We start from the raw sequence: 21,898 nt of genomic DNA, 5'->3' as shown, positions 1-21,898 counted from the left end.
TGTCAACGTGGAGCTGACGGCAGAGCAGTGGAAGCAGAAATATGAGAGGGAGAAGGAGAAGAACAAGACCCTGAGAGCACGGTCACCTGGTTGGAGAATGAGCTCAACCGCTGGAGGAACGGTGAGGATCTGGACTCTCTTATTCCATTGTTTTTCTTCCACAGATTCCTTGGAAAAAATGTACAACTTTTTACGTTTTGATACAGATTCTTTGACTCAATGGTTTCAGTGCAGGTTGCAATGCCACAAACGGATGTTGGCTTTGATTCCTACTATAGGAAAACATCAGCACACCTCTTTGTATCGATGTAATGCATTAACACCTAGGAGTGATGACACTTTTGTCTTTGTGGTCAGTCTGCCCACTGCATGTAGTTTGGCTGGTTTGGTCTACAGTGCATCATGGACAACTTACTTTAAACTTATTTGTTAATTGGATAGTACAAATAAAGCTCTTCACACACACAAATGTATGTGATACAACAAATAAAGCTCTTTACACACACAAACTTAAAGGTGCAGTAGGTAAGACTTATAAAACTAACTTTCTGTCATATTTGTTCCAGTAGAACTACATGAAGCAGGTCATTAAAAATAAATCCAGCTCCTCTGGCTCCACCTACAGCCTGTAGTGAGATTTGCAAAAATCCACCGCTCCCTGTTCAGATGCACCAATCAGGGCCGGGGGGGGGTCTAACTGCGTGTCAATCACTGCTCAGGCACACGCATTCATTCTCCCTTGTGGTGGGAGGGGCTTAGGAGACCGTTTGGGCTTTAGCAGAAAGGGGGGAGGGACTGAGAAGTTGTTGACGTTCAAATTCTTTGGCTAAATCCTGGATCTTCACAATCCTACCTACAGCACCTTTTAATATGTGATGGAACAAATACAGTTCTTTACACACACAAGCTTAATATGCGATAGAACAAATAAAGCTCACACAAACCGTGTGTGTGTGTGTGTGTGTGTGTGTGTGCGTGCGTGCTCCCACCCCAGGGGAAAGTGTGCCAGTGGAGGAGCAGTTTGACAAGGAGAAGGCCAACGCCGAGGTGCAGGCCCTGGACAACATAATCAACGAGAAGCAGGCCTCCACGCCCAACGTGCCGACGGTTCGCCTCACCGACGTGGAGAAGGACAAGTGTGAGGTGGAGCTGGCCAAGCTTTACAAACAGCTGGATGATAAGGTGAGGGAGAGGCCAGGAGGTGTGGAACTGGGCTATGAATGTGGGTTTGTAGACTCGGCACATTATGTATACCGGTTTTACACACTAAACCTAACTAAAGAGACATCCCTCTGATTCAAGCCTCATGGTTTCCATCCAATGTATGTTAAAGTGCTCATATTATGCTCATTTTCAGGTTCATCATTGTATTTAGAGGTTATATCAGAATAGGTTTATGTGGTTTAATTTTCAGAAAAACACCATATTTTTGTTGTACTGCACATTGCTGCAGCTCCTCTTTTCACCCTGTGTGTTGAGCTCTTGTGAGTGAGTGAGACCTCTCACTTCTGTTCCATCTTTGTTGGGAGTCGCACATGCGCAGTAAGTACTGCTAGCCAGTCAGAAGCAGAGTATGAGGGCGTGCCCTGACAGTACCTAGGTAAGGACTACTAGCCAGTCAGAAGCAGAGTATGAGGGCATGCCCTGACAGTACCTAGGTAAGGACTACTAGCCAGTCAGAAGCAGAGTATGAGGGCGTGCCCTGACAGTAGCTAGGTAAGGACTACTAGCCAGTCAGAAGCAGAGTATGAGGGCGTGCCATGCTAGCAGCTAGGTAAGGACTACTAGCCAGTCAGAAGCAGAGTATGAAGGCGTGCCCTGACAGTACCTAGGTAAGGACTACTAGCCAGTCAGAAGCAGAGTATGAGGGCGTGCCCTGACAGTACCTAGGTAAGGACTACTAGCCAGTCAGAAGCAGAGTATGAGGGCGTGTCCTGCTAGCAGCTAGGCAAGCATTATAACGTGTTCCAAAGTGACCACGTTTGTCTCTGAAGTAAAGGCTGGACTACAATAGAGCTGTTTGGAGCAGTTTATGAACAGTGTTTTCTGTTGGAGATGGTAAGTCCCTTTGGGGGGGGACTTTGGGCTTTTTCACTTTGTAAACCTATAACATGCACAAAAAGATATATAACACAATAAAGGAAAGGGAAAAAGCATAATATGAGCACTTTAAAATGAGATTAGAGAGAAGCAAGGCGACTGTTTGATTCTAACATGTTCCTGCTGGTCTTTGGATCATAGAACCATCAGAGGTCTTTAAATTCATTAGAAAGAAATGTTAATCCATAGATGTCACCTACTGTTAGACAGCTGGCTGGTCTGACAAAATACAGCCTGAAGAGAGAGGCATTCTGTAGTTGGTGGATGTCTTTGTGAAATCCAACTTTTAATTTTCTTTTAGTATATATCACATTTTAATTTCAATGTTAGCCCTTGTGTTGTCCTCGGGTCACATTTGACCCGTTTTCAAAGTTTTTTATATCAGAAATATGGAGGAAGTTGTATGGAACCCATAGAACAATCTTTGCAGGTAATATTAATGATTACTTCCATTGAATTTTGGGTGTTTTATTCAGTTTTATAGCATTTGGAATTATTTTTAAAATGAAAAGGTTTTAAAACAGTATCCAGTCTGTGACTCACTCAACATCCTCTGATCTTAACTATTAATCAAAAGAATTCATAATTTTAGCTTTTTTTAAACCCCAAAATTAAGTACAATGTCATTTAAATTAGTTTTATTGAACATGAATTTAAAAAAAAGTGTCAGAAATGTGAATAAAACGTTGGAAAAAGCACCCCAAAAAAGTTTACTGAAAATGAGCCCTGGTCATTATTCAAACAAAAATTCAAATTCATTCAAACTAAACCCATTTATCCTCATACACACATCCATATCTTTGCTTAGCAGGGGTTCAGCAGTCCATATAACAAGTAAATAAAAGCAGCGTTCCTTTTATATCATCCAAAACCTTTTCATTTATCAGTCATCTGCCACCCTGTGCCGAGCGTCTCCAGGGATACGTGCTGTTGCTGCCGTGAAGGCTAATGTCCCTTTGTCTCTCTGCACCTGACAGGACGAGGAAATCAACCAGCAGAGCCAGCTGGCTGAGAAGCTGAAGCAGCAGATGCTGGACCAGGATGAGGTGAGTGCTGGAGCTCCAGCAGGCGTCGGGAAGGAGAACATGCAGAGGGAACTCTTGATCTTTGTAGTTTCAGAGCTGTGAGGGTAACACAAGAAGCTATCACAGCTGCCAAGTTGCATTTATATTTGACTTACTCCAGTCCCTCAAGTAGGGCTACAATCTTCAATTACAATAAGATTTGCTTAGCGTGCGCAATTATGAAAGGCTTGTGTCATGTGGATGCAACAGTCTTGTTGTCATTACTTAGAATTCCTCACGGGGGCGACAGAAACTACGCACTAAATGCTAATTGCGTATTCAGCCATATATTGTAACGGACATTGACTAATTCCTGCAGCCCTCATTTAAATGAAAACAAGTAACTCAATTGCACTTCTCTCCCGCGCTTGCAGCTTCTAGCGTCGTCGCGCCGCGACCACGAGAACCTGCAGGCGGAGCTGAACCGCCTGCAGGCGGAGAACGAGGCCTCCAAGGACGAGGTGAAGGAGGTGCTGCAGGCTCTGGAGGAGCTGGCCGTCAACTACGACCAGAAGAGCCAGGAGGTGGAGGACAAGACCAAGGAGTTCGAGGCCATCAGCGAGGAGCTCTGCCAGAAATCGGTGAGCTGGGGACAGACCCAAAGCCACTTTGACGCTTTAAGTTCAGTCATGTGCCTTTTAATTTGTCCTTTGTTTTTGGCTATGTTAATATGTAACACAATTGCGCAACACAATCATTTGACTTGTACAACCTGCAGGGATAGAAATAACTACAGATAGGCCTGCACGATATTGAAAAAAACTTACATTGCGATATTTTTTTCCCCTGCGATATATATTGCGATATGAAAAAAAGACAATAATATAACATATAATAACAAACTATAACATGAGCACCAACTTAAACATAAAGTTTCTCTCTCCTCCCCCCCCCTTGCAGTCCATCCTGTCGTCTCTGGACTCTGAGCTCCAGAAGCTGAAGGAGATGTCCAACCACCAGAAGAAGAGGGTGACCGAGATGATGTCTTCACTGCTCAAAGACCTAGCCGAGATTGGCATCGCCGTCGGCAGCAACGACATCAAGGTACTGGGGTGCCTTGAGCACGGTTGCTATGGCAGCACTACGGCTACAGTAGCAACACCAGCTTCTAGGAATCCAGAGGAGGAGGAAGAGAGATTTTTTTATTTTTTATTTTTTTTATTTAAATGGATAAGAAAGAATCCTTTGACAGGATGTTGCAGTGATTCAAATATATTGGAAAAAAGGTTCAGGCCCAGTGACTAAACCACGATACATGTCCAGTACAATGTCCGTTCAGATATTGTGATGATCCAATGCATCAACACCTGCCTCTTTCTTGTATTTATTTTTTTGTTTTACTTAACCTTTTATTTTCCCAGGAATATTATCATTGAGATTTAGATTCTCTTTTGCAATGGGAGTCCTGGCAAAGACAGCAACAGACTTGAAACATGAAAATATTTAGGTATATCATTGGTAAAACTGAAAAGAATGACACAAATTATACAATTATGCTATATATTCAACGACAACAAAACGGATGTGTGAGATAAAGCTTTTTCACACATACACGTAATTCACTTCAAATCATTTTGATTTTGTCGCACAACCTTGCCCCTGTTTTCACCTGTTGCTGAGTAACATACATTAACATCCCATGGTCTCATGAATGTAGCATACCTGTAGCAAGCTCCTTCGTAGTAACTAGCGGTAAAATAAACGTCGAAGAGGAGCTCCGTGCTACAGAGCGGCGATTGCTAGTTGTTTAAGCCGCTACAGACCTCCGTCACAGCTCGGCCGTATCAGCGTCATATAGTAGATGTGTTGAGCCGCTACAGAGTTCCTCAACACCGCCTCTGGCGCTCCACATGGTGCTCTGTCAGGTCAGCTGTAGTTGGTGGTTCAGTTACCCGAGAATAGGGGACTGTGAGCACCGCGAGCTGCCGGTCATTTCGGCGGAGATTACGGTTAAGTAAGTAATGAGACGACTAGTTAAGAAAAGAACTAATGTTAGTCTCTGTCGCTTCCATGTTGGCTACGTTCAGACTGCAGGCAAAAGTGGCCCAGGTCAGACTTCTTCAGAAGTAGTGTGAACACTCAAATCTGGCCCAGATCAGATTTTTTCCAAATCAGATTCAGGCCACTTCCATATGTGGTTCCATTTGTGTGAACAACCAAGGCGGATTTGATGCGACTTTTACCTCAATAACCCTCGCTCCCCGCAGGGAGGGGCGGGGCCCCCTGCTCCCGGTGCGGCTGTCAACCTTGGCGGACTGTCCTCAGTGTGCCCCAACCGCGTCGCGTCGCCAGGGCGGGCATCGGCTCACGTAAAAAAGACGATGGCGGCAACCCACCCGAGCCGTCTTGAAACACGGAACGGTCGGGCGCACCACCGGCCCGTCTTGCCCGCACCGCCGGGAGGTGGAGCGTGAGCGCGTGCGAGGGCGAAGCCAGAGGAAACTCTGGTGGAGGCCCGTAGCGGTCCTGACGTGCAAGTGGGTCGTCCGGTCACACAGACCTCTGTAGTGAATTTGCAGCCATAACCCCACAAAAGGCCAAAATAGCCAATTTGGCTCTCTTTCTCTTCATTCTTCTCCTCCTCAGCACCTGCTCATTAATCTTATGGCTGCCATTACACAAACATTTTGAAATAAAAGTGAAAATGCTTCCTTCCTCCATAACCTCCCTAACTTTAGTGTAACGGCTTGCTGCGACTGATGTCATTGGTATTGTTCTTTTGCGCATGCGGGTCAGTTCAAAACCGCAAACAGTTCACACTGGAGTCTGATATAGGCCACATTTTAAAAGGTCATGTGAACAGCCAAACAATAAATCGGATCTGAGCAAAAAATCTGAATTAGGCATTAAGACTTGCAGTGTGAACGTAGCTGTTGTTTGTGTATCTCTATGGCAAACGCGCGCGGGGGGGGAGGGCTGAGCCCGTTTGGAACTACGGGAGCCCAGAGGGGAGCGTCAACGGCTGTTAAGGAGAAAACCGATTTTCATTTAAACAAATCGACGTTAACTACACATTCGAGTTAATCGATGAAATCAAATTCATAGCCCAGCCCTGATTCTGTGGTTGTAAAAGGGAGACGAACCAACTTTTTCCTTCTTTCTTTCCTTCCATGTGGTCGTGCCTCTTCAACGTTCCCCTTCTGCCCCTCCAGCAACATGAGGGCAGTGGGCTGATAGACGAGGAGTTCACTGTGGCCCGTCTCTACATCAGCAAGATGAAGTCCGAGGTGAAGACCATGGTGAAACGCTGCAAGCAGCTGGAGGGCACCCAGTCGGAGAGCAACAAGAAGATGGACGAGAACGAGAAGGAGCTGTCTGCCTGCCAGCTGCGCATCTCCCAGGTACGCAGCAACTGACCACAGACATGTGGTGAATAGGGCTGCATTAGGTGAAAACATATGGAACTGCGATTATTTTGACTGAGATTGAGATGATGATTCACGACATTGGAGGGAATGATAGTTTTTGTGTCATTATTTCATTGGAAAACATTTTTTTTGCGAGGATCTGTACCAAACAGAGATGTTTTCTTTAGTCTGTAGGATAGGTTTTGTAGGCCGGGACGTCTCTGCAGCACCACACTACTTCATTCAGAATGGCTTGACACATATTTTGCTTTTGACAAATATTGCCCTCCTCCCCCCTCCCCCTGCGATTTGGATATTGCACTAGTCCATATTGCAATTTCGATAAAATTGCGTGTAACTGTGCGGCCCTAGTTGTGAGCTGACTGATCCCTGTGTGTACGTGAAGAAAGAATAGTTTCTGAATTCTGACAACGATTGCGTGCATGAACACCTGTGTTATTTCTTCCGTCTCCAGCACGAGGCTAAAATCAAGTCCCTGACGGAGTACCTGCAGAACGTGGAGCAGAAGAAGAGGCAGCTGGAGGAGAACGTGGACTCTCTCAACGAGGAACTGGTCAAGCTCAGCGCTCAGGGTATGTCGCCAGTCAACAACAGGGACACCAGCACTCACTTCACGTCCACTTTAAAGTGCTCATATTATGCTTTTTGGCTTTTTTCCCTTTCCTTTATTGTGTTATATATCTTTTTGTGCATGTTATAGGTTTACAAAGTGAAAAAGCCCAAAGTCCACCCCAAAGGGACATACCATCTCCCACAGAAAACACTGTTCATAAACTGCTCCAAACAGCTCTATTGTAGTCCAGCCTTTACTTCAGAGACAAACGTGGTCACTTTGGAACACACGTTGTAATGCTCACCTAGCTGCTAGCAGGACACGCCCTCATACTCTGCTTCTGACTGGCTAGTAGTCCTTACCTAGGTACTGTCAGGGCACGCCCTCATACTCTGCTTCTGACTGGCTAGTAGTCCTTACCTAGCTACTGTCAGGGCACGCCCTCATACTCTGCTTCTGACTGGCTAGTAGTCCTTACCTAGGTACTGTCAGGGCACGCCCTCATACTCTGCTTCTGACTGGCTAGTAGTCCTTACCTAGGTACTGTCAGGGCACGCCCTCATTCTCTGCTTCTGACTGGCTAGTAGTCCTTACCTAGGTACTGTCAGGGCACGCCCTCATACTCTGCTTCTGACTGGCTAGTAGTCAGAAGCTAGGTAGAAGGGTCTGCCAGATTGTCTATTTAGTTTAGAGCAAGTGCTAAAAAAGTGTACACAACGTGGCATAGCAAAAGGGTTAGCAGGCTGAGTCTATGAGAGTCTAAATCAGCCACATTTTTTCTTTTTTTAATCAAATTATTTGACAAGAATTATGTCTAACAACTAATTTTCGTATTCCAAGGGCTTCAGTGAGGACTAACATCACTGAGTTTATCTCTCTACTTCCATCTCATTGCAATGAACCCTGTGTGTTTTACAGAGAAAGTCCATGCTATGGAGAAGGAGAGTGAGATCCAGACTGCCAATGAAGTCAAGGTATGTTCCTCAGCCCCATTGATCAGTGGACACTACGCGCCATTTCTGGCTAGTCTGTTTTCAACAACCATCTGAAAACGTAACTCCTAAAAATAAGCGCTCAGCGCAGATCCAGTACCACAACCGCTTGTAAAGAGCCTGCTAAATCTGGGTATTGTTCATTCATCAACTTAACGGTGTGCATTTGTGTGTGTTCAGGAAGCGGTGGAGAAGCAGATCCACTCCCACCGTGAAGCTCACCAGAAGCAGATCAGCAACCTGAGAGATGAGCTGGACAACAAGGAGAAACTCATCACTGAGCTGCAGGAGTAAGACTTGCACTTCTGTTTCCTCAGTCATAGCTCTGTTAGAAATGAATCTTACAATAAAGGGACAAAATTATGTTTAAAACTATAAGGAAGGAAGGAAAACAATGTTTTAGGTATATTTTGAGATTTGAAGGAGCAAACAGCAGCAGCAGCTGTGTAAAAGGTAGTTCTAACATGTTGTTAGAGCAAAAGAATCCTCGCTGTTGACACGGATGTGCAGATTCAGTCAGTAGGTTGACATAAACGTGACGCCATGTTGTCTCTTACAGTCTGAACCAAAAGATCATGCTGGAGCAGGAGAGGCTCCGCGTGGAGCACGAGAAACTCAAATCCACCGACCAGGAGAAGAGCCGTAAGCTGCATGAGCTCACGTACGTCACACACACACACACACACACACACACACACACACACACACACACACACACACACTCACACTCACTCACTCTCTGTCTCTCTCTCTCTCTCTCAATATTGTTAACATTACTCCGCCAGGCATTTTAGGGGTACTCTAGCCGCCAAGCCTGACGCCCAAGAGTAATTAATGCATCAGCCCTCTCCATCTCTATAATGCTGCGTTAAAGCTTTAGTGTGTAACTTTTTGATATTAATGAACGTCCGTTACATTCAAGCCGTTGCCAAATGAGTTGCTACAAAGCTAATTAAGACTATCAGCTCCACACAACTCTCTCTGGATTTCTCAATATGACTATGTTCAGAAGATTGTGGCGTCCGGTGACTTTCCCGCGCCGAAACTCCAGTGAAGATAATGACCTCTTCTGAAGAGTCCATGTTTTTTCAATCCTCCGTGTCCTCCTTGGCTACAAGCATGTGGACGCGCCGACAGTCTTGTTGTCATTACTTAGAATTCCTCACGGGGACGACGGAAACTACGCACTATAGCTTTAAATCTCTACAGCAAGACGCGTTAATCTGCGCTGCTCCTGGCGAATAAAGGTGGTGTTTGTGAAAAGCGACACCAAAAAAACCCTCTATTTTTATTAGATCATTATGACAATATAGGAATGTGCAAAATAGGTATGTAGTAAAGGCCGGGCAGCAGGGAAACACGGCAGTAACAATGACGGAATAATTTCATTCGTTAATCTCAACGTTCAATAGCGTGGGCAATGGCGGTTCTGGTGTTAATGGCCTGATAGAGTGAATGTTTAGCCATTCATCCCCAGCATTGTGGCACGTGCATTTCTTCAGATGTTAACTACTGTTGTTGTTGTTGTGTTCAGGGTGATGCAGGACAGACGGGAGCAGGCCAGACAGGACCTGAAGGGTCTGGAGGAGACTGTGGTGAGTTCATCTAAACTGAAAGCTCTTATTGTAGCTATTATAGTAAGGGGTTACATCCCTTTGCAAGTAGAAGTGATTGACTTCCTGTCTACAGATCACACTGACACATTGCTGTAAGTTGTGAATGTCCAAAGAAAGAAATATCCATTAGTCGTTACACAAGAGATGGGGACTTGAGTGTGAGACTCTGACTTGAGTCGCACAAACAGCTGACTTCAGACTTGACTCGGACTCGACCCAAAAGACTTCAGACTTGACTCGAGCTTCGAGACTCGTCAAGTGAGTGAAAGAGACGTTACATTTAGCATGTATCGTCACAGGTAACAAGCTAACCATCGCAAAGTGTTGTGCTAATGCTGGGAACCGGCACATTGAGGCAAAACACTTGAGACATGATTTGAACTTGCCCCTCAGACTTGAGACTCTACTTGGACTTCCAAAAAATGACTTGTGAACATCTCTGCGTTACACTCAAGTCAATATGTTGTCGAATCAATGAATCATTTGGAACTCGACACCAGCTTCAATATTGAGGTTTCAAACACGCAGAAACATATATTCACATTTAGTGTTACACTGAGTCTGTTTGATCTAAATTGATATCTGCTGTGTTCCATCCATTCTTTATTCACTGGTTCTTTCCGTCTGTTCCAATCATCTCAATCACATTTTTGTTGAAATCGATTGCTTGTCTTTTTTTTTCTTCTTTCCATTCAAGGCCAAGGAGCTGCAGACCCTGCACAATTTAAGGAAGCTCTTTGTCCAGGATTTGGCTACCAGAGTGAAAAAGGTGAATATGATTGTTCATTGCCTGGTTGACAAGAAAAAAGGGGGATCTTGTTCAGCAAAAGACCCAAACAAAGGACGTCATTGATAACAAAATGACACAGTAATTCTGCCAGCAACCGCAACACTGTAGCACTGAGCCTGACCGATATATCGGCGGGCCGATATATCGGCGGGCCGATATTAGGCATTTTCCAAACTATCGGTATCAGCATTTATTATGGCCGATAAATGAATATTTAAAAAATAAAATAAAAACGGACGAAACCCCCTTCAACCATGTTCTGAGTGTTGGCGTTGCATAGTCTGTCCACCAGAGGGCGCTCTACAACCTCCCTGTTGGCAACACTCTTTGATTTGTTTTTGTTCAAAGGACTTTAAGTTTCATATCTTAAGTTTGTATTTTTATACATTTTATTTATCAGAACTTTAAGATATTGTGACGTTCCTATGTTCTGTTGTGACAATAAAACAATTATATTATTTTAGTGAGGACTAATGAATAACTACAAATAACTAATGTTAGGGAAATCTGTCTGTATGTTTTGTAACGCGTTTCTGGATTATCTTTTTTAAAATATATATCGGCCGATATATTGGATTTTTAAATCGCCGAATATTTGTATCGATATCGGCCTTAAAAATCCTTTATCGGTCGGGAAGTTATGTGATTTGTAAGTCCCCGTGCATATTATTTAAGTTTTAATGCTTGTGTGTTGTTCGTTGTGCAGAGTACGGAGATGGACTCGGACGACACAGGCGGCAGCGCAGCACAGAAACAGAAAATCTCCTTTCTTGAGAACAATCTTGAGCAGCTCACCAAGGTTCACAAACAGGTAGGATTTAAAATGCAACAACCTGCCAGCAACAAGACCAACGAGTACTGCTGTCCTTTCAAGCTCTCACGTTGCCCTTGACTGACTGGTCTCCATCAGTGGTAGAGCTGTAACAATTACAACAATTTCTGTACAATGAATTGTCTCAGAAATGATTGCGACTAACAATATAAGTGTCTCTTTCAGTCAAATGTAAGTTTTGAACGAATCCCAGGATACATCTTTTGGTGTCAACAACTAACAATTGAAATAATAATAAAAAAATATAGTCCGACCAACAGTCACTTATATAATTACAATTAGGCATATCTAAACCAAATCAACAATTACCAGTCATACGCTTTAAGACCTTAGCTAATGTTAGCAATTCATTGTGGTAAAAACAAAGAAACCGTGGTTATGTAAAATAATAATTGTTACAGGCCAGCTCTACCACCTTCTCCTAACTATCATTGTCTTTGCCCAATCATGCTCCCCCGCTGGTAGACCGATGCTAAAAAGGGACTTAAAGAAACAATTTAACCCAATGCATGTTGTCCCACAGCTGGTACGTGATAATGCAGACCTGCGCTGTGAGCTTCCTAAACTGGAGAAGCGCCTTCGCGCTACGGCTGAGCGGGTCAAGGCCCTGGAGTCTGCTCTGAAGGAGGCCAAGGAGAACGCCGCCCGCGACCGCAAGCGCTACCAGCAGGAGGTGGACCGCATCAAGGAGGCCGTCAGGGCCAAGAACATGGCCCGGAGGGGACACTCTGCCCAGATCGGTGAGTAGGCATGGGTGAAAGTCCCATCTGCAACTTCTTTTATTCAGGGAAGAAGACACGGGAGCTTTGTGACACGTCTCTGTGCCTGGAGAAAATGTCCTCTTGTACCAGTATTACAGATCTTTCCATTTTTATTAGTGTTTTGTCTGAATCCAAAATCAAATCTCCCTGCCTTCGCTAATCATCATCGTGTATATAAGAAACGGCCAATCCTTAATCTCTTCTTTCTCCCCGCCGCAGCCAAGCCTATCCGGCCCGGGCAGCAGCCGGTGGCGTCCCCCACCCACCCCAACATCAACCGCAGCGGGGGAGGCTTCTACCAGAACAGCCAGACGGTGTCCATCAGGGGAGGGAGCAGCGGTGGCAGCAGCACCAAGCCAGACAAGAAGTAAGAACAACTTCACTCCTCCTTTTCAGGGAGCTAACCAGACCATGTGCTGGAACCAGAGAAGGAAACATTTAAAATGACAGTAAAGAACCAAGACACTGCATCTAGAAGCATTTCCTATTCTTACTCTATGACGCATTGATGAATTCTCTTTATCTAACGTCTCCAGTATGATTCTGGACGGAGGCCTTTGTTACACGTCATGAGTGTACCACGCAAATATAAAATAGCTATACTTTTATCACACCTTTTAAAACATGGAGTCAACGAACTTCTCAGAATTAGAAATAAGAATAAAATGAGACTAAAACAATCCAAAGTTACAACTTACACAACAATATGGGCAAAAACCACACTTTAAATGGAGTTTAGAAAAATGCAATAATCAAATACTCCCCTACACTGATTGAACCAATATCTCAGTCGTCACTAGGGTTGGGTATCGGATGCCGGTGCTAAAATTCTACTTTTAAAACGGTGCCGGTGCCTGAACCGATACTTAAAGAAAATTGATTAATAGGGTATTTTACAATAACTTTGAATGCATCACGAGCGATGCTTCTGTTGCGTCTAACGTCTGTTTCAGAGCATCTCTGTGCAAATCTGTGTTGCTATTCGGTCCGGTAGATACCGGTCGTTTGGGCACCGGTGCCGTATTAGCACCGGGTTTCGCTACCCAACCCTAGTCATCACATGATCGTTTATATCGACTATTAGTAGTACAAGAATGTCTTTAATCAGTTTGGGATCCAGTTTTTTTAGTGTACGTGTGTTGATGTTCCGATTTTTCCATATGTAGCAGCCACATGAATGCAACATCTGCCTCCTCTTCCTGCTTGATATACCTGTCGGCTGCATGTTGTGTGTGACATGCACTCACTACATCCTTTCTTTCTGTGCATCTGCAGCTGAGGAGCAGCAGGGATAGAAGGACGACGCCACTGAAGAAGCCAATGTCACCCCCAACCCCGAAAACCCCGTCATTCCGTTACAGCGAACAGGCTTCTCCTCGCTGCTTTGGAGCCCCGAAGGAGTTTCTGAATTATAAATATATATATATAAATATTCCTGGCCTGTACAGCTCCAGCCCCCCCCACACACACACACACACACACACACACACACACACACAGACAAACACCTTCACTCACTCCCCCACTTCTCATCATGACTTATCTCTTTTTCTCGTACTGAATATATATATATAAAAAAAAAAAAAATAATAAAAAAAAAGTCAACAAATTTAATTTAAATTCAATTTAAAAAGGGCAAGATAATATCCGTATCCGCCCCGGAAACCGAACGCAGCCTCGAGCGCCGCCTCGGCGAGCAAAACGGGCGAACACCTCAAACGTGTCACTTGGGTTTGGCTTTTGTATTTTGCACAGTCTGTCGTCGTCCGTCGTGCGAGTAGTCGTGCCCTGTGCCATGCTGAATGTTAAAGGGTAAAGAAAGATCTGAACCCCCCCCCCCCAATATAAACCCACGAATGAAAAAAACACAACCTAAAACCAAACAAAAAAAAAATGTAGACCTTGCCACCAGAAATAGCTTCTAGGCTAACCTCTGTACATTTCACCATAACTATTATCGGTTGTTAACCACACTTTTCTCTGAATAGATTTGACATGCTACTTAAAGGAAGAAAACAAAAAAAAAGAAAGAAAAACGACAAAAAAAAATACTGTGTGGTTTTGAATTGACTAGATGGTGTCGAGCACTACTGTTCTGTCCGGTCTTGTACAGATGTAAAATTGGCACAACTGTACACGCTTCCTGAGAGAGAGAGGGAGGGAGAGAGGGAGGGAGGGAGAGAGCTGTATGGAAACGGCAGGGGGAACGGCTAAAAAGATGGATTCAAAAAAATATAATAGAAAAGCCAGGACGTGCGACAGTGTACTGTAGATGTATTTAACTAAATACCTGTGGAGGCCAATTGTTTTTATCATTAAGTTAAAAATCCAAACCTATACTCGTTTCTTGGTGACTTCATGAGAAGGATGAAAAAGCATTGTAGAAGGAAGGAAGGAAGAGAGTGATCCGGTTGACACGACGCACTTCCACCTTCCTTTTTTTTTTAATTTTTTTTTTAGAGTTTGCTAAGTAGCTCCTGTACTGTTTTGACCTCTCTCAGTGGTTAATAATGCTGTGTTAATGGGCGCCGTAGATGTCTCTCTGCACATTGGAGCACACCGTCTGAAGGCATATAGACTGAGATAGCACACCCGATGCTCGTCCTGTCCCAGCGGGGTCGCTGTCACTCGCTCTTCTCCAGGACCTTCCTTTTATGGTTTTTTTTTTTTTAATAGTTGTAACGGTTTCATCCCTGCCCTATCATTTTTCTTTTTCCCCAAGGTTGCCTCGCCTCTGTTTTCTTTGATTGTTTTTTGTCTTTCCTCCCACACCCTTTTTTTGTTGTTGTCGTTTCTTAATAGATTTAAGATCTGTAACTGTACATGCCCCCTTTGGTTGTAAATTTGTTTTGCTGGGTGTTATGTACTGTATCTCTTTCATGGTTCCATAGATCGTTTAGATGCATATTTGAAGTGGGGGGGGGGGTGTCAGACGATGGGTCAGACGCTTGCCGCTGATCAGCCAGTCAGGAGGGCAGGGTGTGAAATTGCACAACAATCTTCTGTCATCATCTGTAGGGGCTTATTTAACTTAATCTAGCCAGGGGTGTAGGATTTATTTTGTCTTTTTATTGTCTTTCTTGTGTTTTTAAATTCCCACCACTGCATTTTTAAACCCTGTGAAGCCCCACTGCATCGGCAAAGAGCTAGTTGCGATTGTAACCCCAGCGTGAGAACACTAACATCTCGTGCAAGTGCAATATACTGTAAAAGACACTGTACGTCAGCCGACTGGCAGGAGTGAGCAGGGTGTGCTTGCAGTGGTAATGCTGTCATATGGAGTAAACGTAACGTCCTGCCCTTCTTCCTCGTTAGCGTCTGTTCCGCTAACTTGGTTCTCAACGTCTCATCGAGGGCTGCAAGGTTGCCATTTCAAAAAACAAACAAACAAACAAAAAAAAAAAGATGAAACATGACAGCAGTTTTTCTGGAGCGTATTCTAATGGCGTTTTTCATTACATGGTACCTGCTCGCCTCGACTCGACGCACTGTGCGTCCGTTTTCCTTTGCAGATTTTAGTACCGCCTCAGCGTGGCTGGTCGTCATAGCGGCGCCGCAGTAACGCCACACACACACACACACACACACACACACACACACACACACACACACACAAGCTTGGAACCTCGATGGAGGTGGTATTCGAAAAAAGTACCTGTCAGCAGGTACCAGGGACTTTTTTTCGTAATGGAAAACCAAAAAAGTAGAGGCGAGCATGTACCATGTAATGGAAAAACGCCATATGATAAGAGTATCTACTACTTTACTCCCTGTAGCTGACGACCGGGTGACCCTTTACTTACTTTATCCAGTGCAGTAGTAGATATTTAAATTAGAATATAAACAAGTGTTTTAGAAATGCAAATTAAATAAACTTTTTACTGCAAACATGTTGGGCTGAGATCAGTGGAACAAATCTAGCCTGGGAAAGGGGGGTGGGGAAGGGATAAGATTTTGGATTCATCTGAGAAGATGTTCTACTAAAACTTGCCATCTTGTAACCGGAAAAGTTGAGTTCAATAGCACTTCTTCACAACACCTGCACTCAGAACAACACTCCATACGTGGCTGTTTTTTGTTTGTCGACGGCAAATAATTTGAAGGAGTAATGATTACTTTGTGCAAGCTGCCGGGTGGAGTAGCTGCCCTGTATCCTACGACAGGACAGTGTTTGGTGTCTATCGAGTTGGTTTATTCCCTCTTGTGTAATCTTCTAGATTAGTTAAACATGGACCTCAAAATGTTTATCCTTTGACCTTCCACCAAAAACTGGATATGAAATGGGAATAATAGTTAATAAAATCTAAAAAAAAACCCGCAAAAGAATATTTGAGGTGTTTATCTTCATTGGATTTTGCATTCATTCTAAATTCAAAACAAAGTGTAGTCACTTTTTTTTATTACTGTGTAATAGTTGGGTCAATTTTTAAAAGGACAGTTTTGAGGCTCCATCAGTGGACAAGGGTACTGGATCATTCCTGGAGAACTGTGGCACAAATAGCAGGGCTCTGACACGGACAAAGATGGGAAGTTCATGAGATCACAGTTTTGGATTGATTGCATGATGTAAATGTATGTGTGATTAAATAATTATGAGAAAAAAAAAAAAAACTGGCATCTGTCTTCTGTGTTTGCTTTGTTTAAGACTTCCCAATTGTTTAGCAAACAGCCTTTTAATGCTGAAGTGGTATTACGCTCCCAAATGGATTTTCTGAAATCCGATACTGTTAATCTTATGAAAGGAGGATTATATTTCTGTTTGGTGTGGAAAAGCTTTAATGCCTTGCCCTCAACCCCATCCAACACATCTGGAATGAACTGGAACTAAATAGTCATTCTTTCAGCCAGGTCAAAAACTTATATTAATGCTTAAACCTGAGCTAATATTTGTGAATAATACTGTTGGTATGTACCAGTAAGGATAGTTTTTGGAGATAAGTGGGATTTTCAAATTGCTTAGTTTTAAGACGATATTGTTAAGAGACCATATGGAGATCTTTGTGTTTCATTAACAAGCATCCACGGGTGGAAGTAGTGACCTCACCACTGCGTACATTACTCCGTGATACAGCCACACTAGGTGGAAATTTTTTTTTATTAGTTAATCTCGATTAATCACATATTTTATCACATGATTAAAATTCGACAAAAATTTGCATTTCAGAACAGTTTTTAAGTACATATTAACAATGGAAAGCAATTCTTACCAGTGGATCTTGATTGGGAATCAAATGAATGCAAAGAAAGTTACTTTATGAACTTGATTTTAAGATTTGTAATTATTTATTTACTGTAAACAAAAGAAAAATGTGTGAATCTGTCATTATTGCACAATTCCTCCAAGTACCTAACTAAAAAACTAAAAATCCCTATCCTTACCAGAGTCAATCTAGTGTTTAGTAACTCCTAAATAATGTTGATTACTCACTGACGTCCAGTGATCACCGTTAATGAGCAGCTCATTTCTGCACCAGTCCGTGTTAACACAGCCCATCTCCACTCTTACCCGGCGACAGAGAAACAGGCTGGATAGTCCGCTACACTGTTGTTTCCACAACAACAAAAACACAGCAGTCTCTGAACTCGCGTTGGGAGTTTCGTTGAAGTTGGATGTAGTCCGGGTTTTGTCTAATGAGCGGACACTTGCAAGCAGGATTGATGGAACAGGTGGCCGGCTAGCGTTAGCTTTCCACCTAGCTAGGTTATACTCCAGCCCCCGTTCTCGTTTCACCGCTGAGGATGTCCCCCCATGATCGCCCGCTCCGGCCGCTGCCCGCTCCGGCCGCTGCAGCTGCTGCTGCTGCTCGCTCCGGCCACCGCTGCTGCCCGCTGGTCAAACTAACCTGTACAGTGAGCCACAGCAATCTCTTTATTTCCGAACATTCATCTCTCCCCCGCCCCCCCGAGGGCCGGTGGTCTAGTCTCGCCTTAACTGTACTACTATGTTTAGCTCGTAGGTGGTAGCTCAAGCATGACGTGCTTCAGTGATATTTCAATTCGGCTTTACACAACGTGCATATGGCTTTCGACTTGTGTACGAGCCGTCCGGGAGTTTTGGAAAATAAAAAGCGCCATTCAGGATTTCATTGCTGCTGTCTTTCTCCATCATGCCTGCAGCAGCAGGATGTGTTACGAGGAAGTGGCAGCTTGATGATAAGTAACGGTGCTGCAAAGGGTCAAAATAGTAGCCTGTTAGGCACGACGCAAAGCCGAGTGAAGCGTAAAATAAATTAATAAATGCCGGCGTGCGATTAATGCGATTAAAAAAAAAAAGTATCGCGTCGGCCCTTAATCGCATCGCGATTAATGCGTTAACGCTGACAGCCCTAGTTTTTATATTTCGTTTTTTTGTACAGAATAAACGAGATACAAAGTGGTAAGTAAGCTGTAGATGTGCTGATAGGGGGTTTGTTATCTTTTGACAGAGCCAGAATAGCTCTATTTCGTATTCCTGCTAATCTAGCTAGCTATAATTAGCCGGCCATGGCGGTTCAGCTTCATATGTGTGTGTCATATGTGTGTAGCTAGCTAGCTAGCTAGCTAACGTTAACGTCACAGACATGAAACCGTCACGAAAGATAGTTTGTTTAACAAATCAAACTGTGGCAATATTACAGGGATATCATTAACCCTCTTAGAACACGGAGCTAGCTAGCTACGTACAACCTATTTTGGTCTATGGTACAAGAAAAAAAAGTAGAAACATAGTTAAACATTTGAAAAGTTATCTTATTTAGTGTAACAGACGTTTAACAGAAGTTAAACAAAATAAATAAATAAATACATGTTTGGATCGTCATGCAATGTAGCCGTACTTCCAGTGAAACCGTCAGGTGGCGCTGTTTGAGTCCACACTTGTGAGCCCGTAACACTCACTAGAGTACAAAATAAAACAAGAGCGCTCACTCTGACTGTATTTCCGCTCCGAATATGGAACCCCTTTAATGAGTTAATGCCAATAGACATCCATGCTTTACGGCAATACATGAACAAACGTGTTGTTAGCAGTAAAAAAAAAAAAAAAAACATTTATTGTTTGCTTAAAATATCGGGTCTAGTGTGTCTGCGCCAGAATGATCACTAATTGCACAATGTCCCCCCCACCTCACACCCACACACTGCATGGGTCAGTACAGTCAACCCCCCTCTACAGGTATCTGGTAACGAAGGCGAGTCAGAGATTTGGTCCTGGAAAACATTTAGAAGGCGAGTCAGAGATTTGGTCCTGGAAAACATTTAGAGTGATATATCTTTTAATAGACGATCTTTGCTTATGGGTAGTTGCCAAAGTTGTCATGGCAGGCGTGAGTCCACGGGAACGAGCACTGCTGCTGCCGTGGATTACACCGGCCAGGGAAGAGCAGGAGAGGTAGGAGCGCCGCTATCTGACAAACCTGACAAGTAACGTTAGTTAACCACTTTCACAGAGTGGTCGGTCCACAGAAGAGTTGACGAGAATTTAAACTCCCTCCGGAGCATTGGAGCGTGTTTTCCCCGTTTTCTCCACGGAGTGTCCCACACCAGTAAAGAAGGTACGTTAAGGTGCGGATCTTTGACTGCGGCAGTGTTTTGGACACCGAGGAATGTTTAGCAGGAAAGCTAATTAGCTTGCTAACGTTAGCGACAGATTAGCTCCTGTAAATCAAGACAGACGCCCACACAAGAGCTGTAACGTTAATGTTAAAATCACAACACGGGCATAACCGTTAAAGGTAAGACTTGTACACCCTTACTGAAAGCGGCCAAAAGTATTCCCATAGGTAATTAAGTTTAGAGGAATGTTGTACAAATACCAGGAACTGTAAAGTTAACTAATCCCCGTAGGAATAACGTTAACTAGCTAAAGAAGTAGTAGCTATCATATAATGTCAGCACTAGCGCCTTACTGACGTGTATTTATACCCTCTGGTGTTTGTTTTTGTTCCGTACAGTTTCTGTTTAGCAGCTTGATAACGCAGACAGAAATGTGAGAGTAAATGTTTGGCTGTGTGTTAACTTCATTATCTGTCAGGGTGCAGCACAGAGCGGGTCATTTCAATGTGGGAACGCTGAATCATAATGCATGGAAGCAATAATGTTAGGGCTAGGCAATATATCGATATTATATCGTGAAATGAGACTAGATATCGTCTTAGATTTTGAATATCGTGATATGACAAGTGTTGTCTTTTCCTGGTTTTAAAGGCTGCGTTACAGTAAAGTGATGTACTTTTCTGAACTTACCAGACTGTTCTAGCTGTTCTATTATTTGCCTTTTCCCCACTTAGTCATTATGTCCATATTACTGATGATTATTTATCCAAAATCTAAGTGGGAAGATATTTTGTCAAAGCACCAATTGTGGTGTTTGGTGTTTTAAGCCCCCAATGTCGTCTTCCAGGCAGCGCTGCATGGAAGGCACCAGGGTTAGGTTAGGGTTAGATGCCTTGAAGTCGACGGTGGGGGCTTAAAACACCATCGAGCACCAATTGTCAACCCTAGAATATCGCTGCGATATCGAGGTATTTGGTCAAGAATAGTGTGATATCTGATTTTCTCCCTATTGCCCAGCCCTAAATAATGTGTTACCTAACGTTAATAATAGAGGTTTAAATATTCAAGGTTTAAAAAAAGACGAGTCATTGTGGTCAATAAACGGTTTGGACCGCATAAATCACATCATAGTGTTTTCCCAAATGATTGTGATGCAACATTTTGGTTAATTTACTATGGGTGTAATGGTACATCGATCCTCAACGATCCAATAGTATCGATACTTTGTATCGATACTTTGTATCGATACTTTTATTTTTATATATATTTATTTTTTTTTATTAAAAAAGAGTAGTTTGTTTTTAATTTAAATGTCTGGAAGCGCTCCGTAATGAAATTGTCAAATCATATTTTAGTTGCTCTTTGTAAATATGTATAAATGTAACTTGATTGTGTTAAAGGGGCTTATGTATCGCAGGCCCCTGCATTGAATTGAATGGAAACCGTATCGTGGCAGACTTTGTGATAGCAGTAAATATCGTATTGTTGTCCAAAGAATCGATATCATATCGTGATAAAACGTGTGATTTACACCCTGCTTATTTACCAGTGAGTGTGAGTAGCAGGATTGACTGTATCACAGGGAGGTGATGTCACGTTGAATTGGATTTGTGACACTCCATCAAGCGCTGAGTGACCATGTCTGATTATATCAATGAAATGAGCTGGTTTGACCATGGAGATGCAAGAAATATGCACTAGTCCAGAACACAGGACCTTCTTCCTGTATTTACTTTCTTGCTCCCGCCCGCAGACACATCCGACCAATAAGAGGACATTCTTGTGTGATTTGTAATGACGGTATTTTGATACGCTTGGATTTTTCCAGGTGTGAAACCAAACCAAGGGGAAACCGCTCCAAAGTTTACAAACTCATCCAAGTGATTCAGACCAGAGCAAACAAACTGTAGGTGTGAAAACGCCCTCATGCTCCCGTTTGTCTGGAGGAAGGCCACGCTAAGTGAGCTGCTGGCTGTGGTTGAAGTGGGACAGATTGTGGTTACTGACAGTAGCAGGGCAGGGGACCTCGGGGAGTTGAGTTTGGAGGAAAGTGGTGGTGAGAGGTGGCTAACTGGGGCAGCCTGTGCTGAATCCGGGCTTTTTAGGGGAATGTGGCCCTACGTGTGGTGTGACTGACTACGTGCAAAGGTCCCCGCGCAGTACTTGACTGGCTCTGACTGGTTAGTTTCTGATGTCCCAAATTGTACCTTCAGATTCCCATTGTAAAGTTTCAGTCCACCCAAAAATCACATTTAATCTCGCTTACGATCCACGTTGATAGTTTTTGGT

At 43.5% G+C, this 21,898-nt stretch overlaps 2 protein-coding genes across 20 annotated transcripts in view; both read left to right on the top strand.

The window, feature by feature from the left end:
* LOC144526103 (kinesin-1 heavy chain) overlaps positions 1-14,775 on the top strand; it is a 40,947-nt gene extending 26,172 nt beyond the window's left edge. The window contains exons 12-26 of the mRNA XM_078263319.1: positions 995-1,182; positions 3,078-3,146; positions 3,539-3,745; positions 4,065-4,208; positions 6,317-6,505; positions 6,987-7,104; positions 8,004-8,059; positions 8,258-8,367; positions 8,637-8,738; positions 9,612-9,672; positions 10,391-10,462; positions 11,190-11,294; positions 11,839-12,055; positions 12,296-12,443; positions 13,352-14,775. Coding sequence (XP_078119445.1) covers positions 995-1,182; positions 3,078-3,146; positions 3,539-3,745; positions 4,065-4,208; positions 6,317-6,505; positions 6,987-7,104; positions 8,004-8,059; positions 8,258-8,367; positions 8,637-8,738; positions 9,612-9,672; positions 10,391-10,462; positions 11,190-11,294; positions 11,839-12,055; positions 12,296-12,443; positions 13,352-13,355 — 1,790 coding nt within the window. The 3' untranslated portion in view covers positions 13,356-14,775. The remainder of the gene's footprint in view (positions 1-994; positions 1,183-3,077; positions 3,147-3,538; positions 3,746-4,064; positions 4,209-6,316; positions 6,506-6,986; positions 7,105-8,003; positions 8,060-8,257; positions 8,368-8,636; positions 8,739-9,611; positions 9,673-10,390; positions 10,463-11,189; positions 11,295-11,838; positions 12,056-12,295; positions 12,444-13,351) is intronic.
* Positions 14,776-19,318: 4,543 nt separating this feature from the next.
* LOC144526098 (rho GTPase-activating protein 12-like) overlaps positions 19,319-21,898 on the top strand; it is an 80,803-nt gene continuing 78,223 nt past the window's right edge. For 2 of the 19 annotated variants that reach the window (XM_078263305.1, XM_078263303.1), the window contains exon 1: positions 19,329-19,608. The gene's annotated coding sequence lies outside the window, so the exon portion shown is untranslated. Of the gene's footprint in view, positions 19,609-21,898 lie in introns of all 19 variants that reach the window. The other 17 variants (XM_078263307.1, XM_078263302.1, XM_078263309.1 and 14 more) reach the window with 14 other exon arrangements.

This window comes from Sander vitreus, chromosome 12, assembly GCF_031162955.1.
Source record: "Sander vitreus isolate 19-12246 chromosome 12, sanVit1, whole genome shotgun sequence".
In the NCBI taxonomy this organism is placed as follows: Eukaryota; Metazoa; Chordata; class Actinopteri; order Perciformes; family Percidae; genus Sander; species Sander vitreus.
Note: the sequence above shows the minus strand (reverse complement) of the source record. Positions and strands in the feature narration are given on the sequence as shown.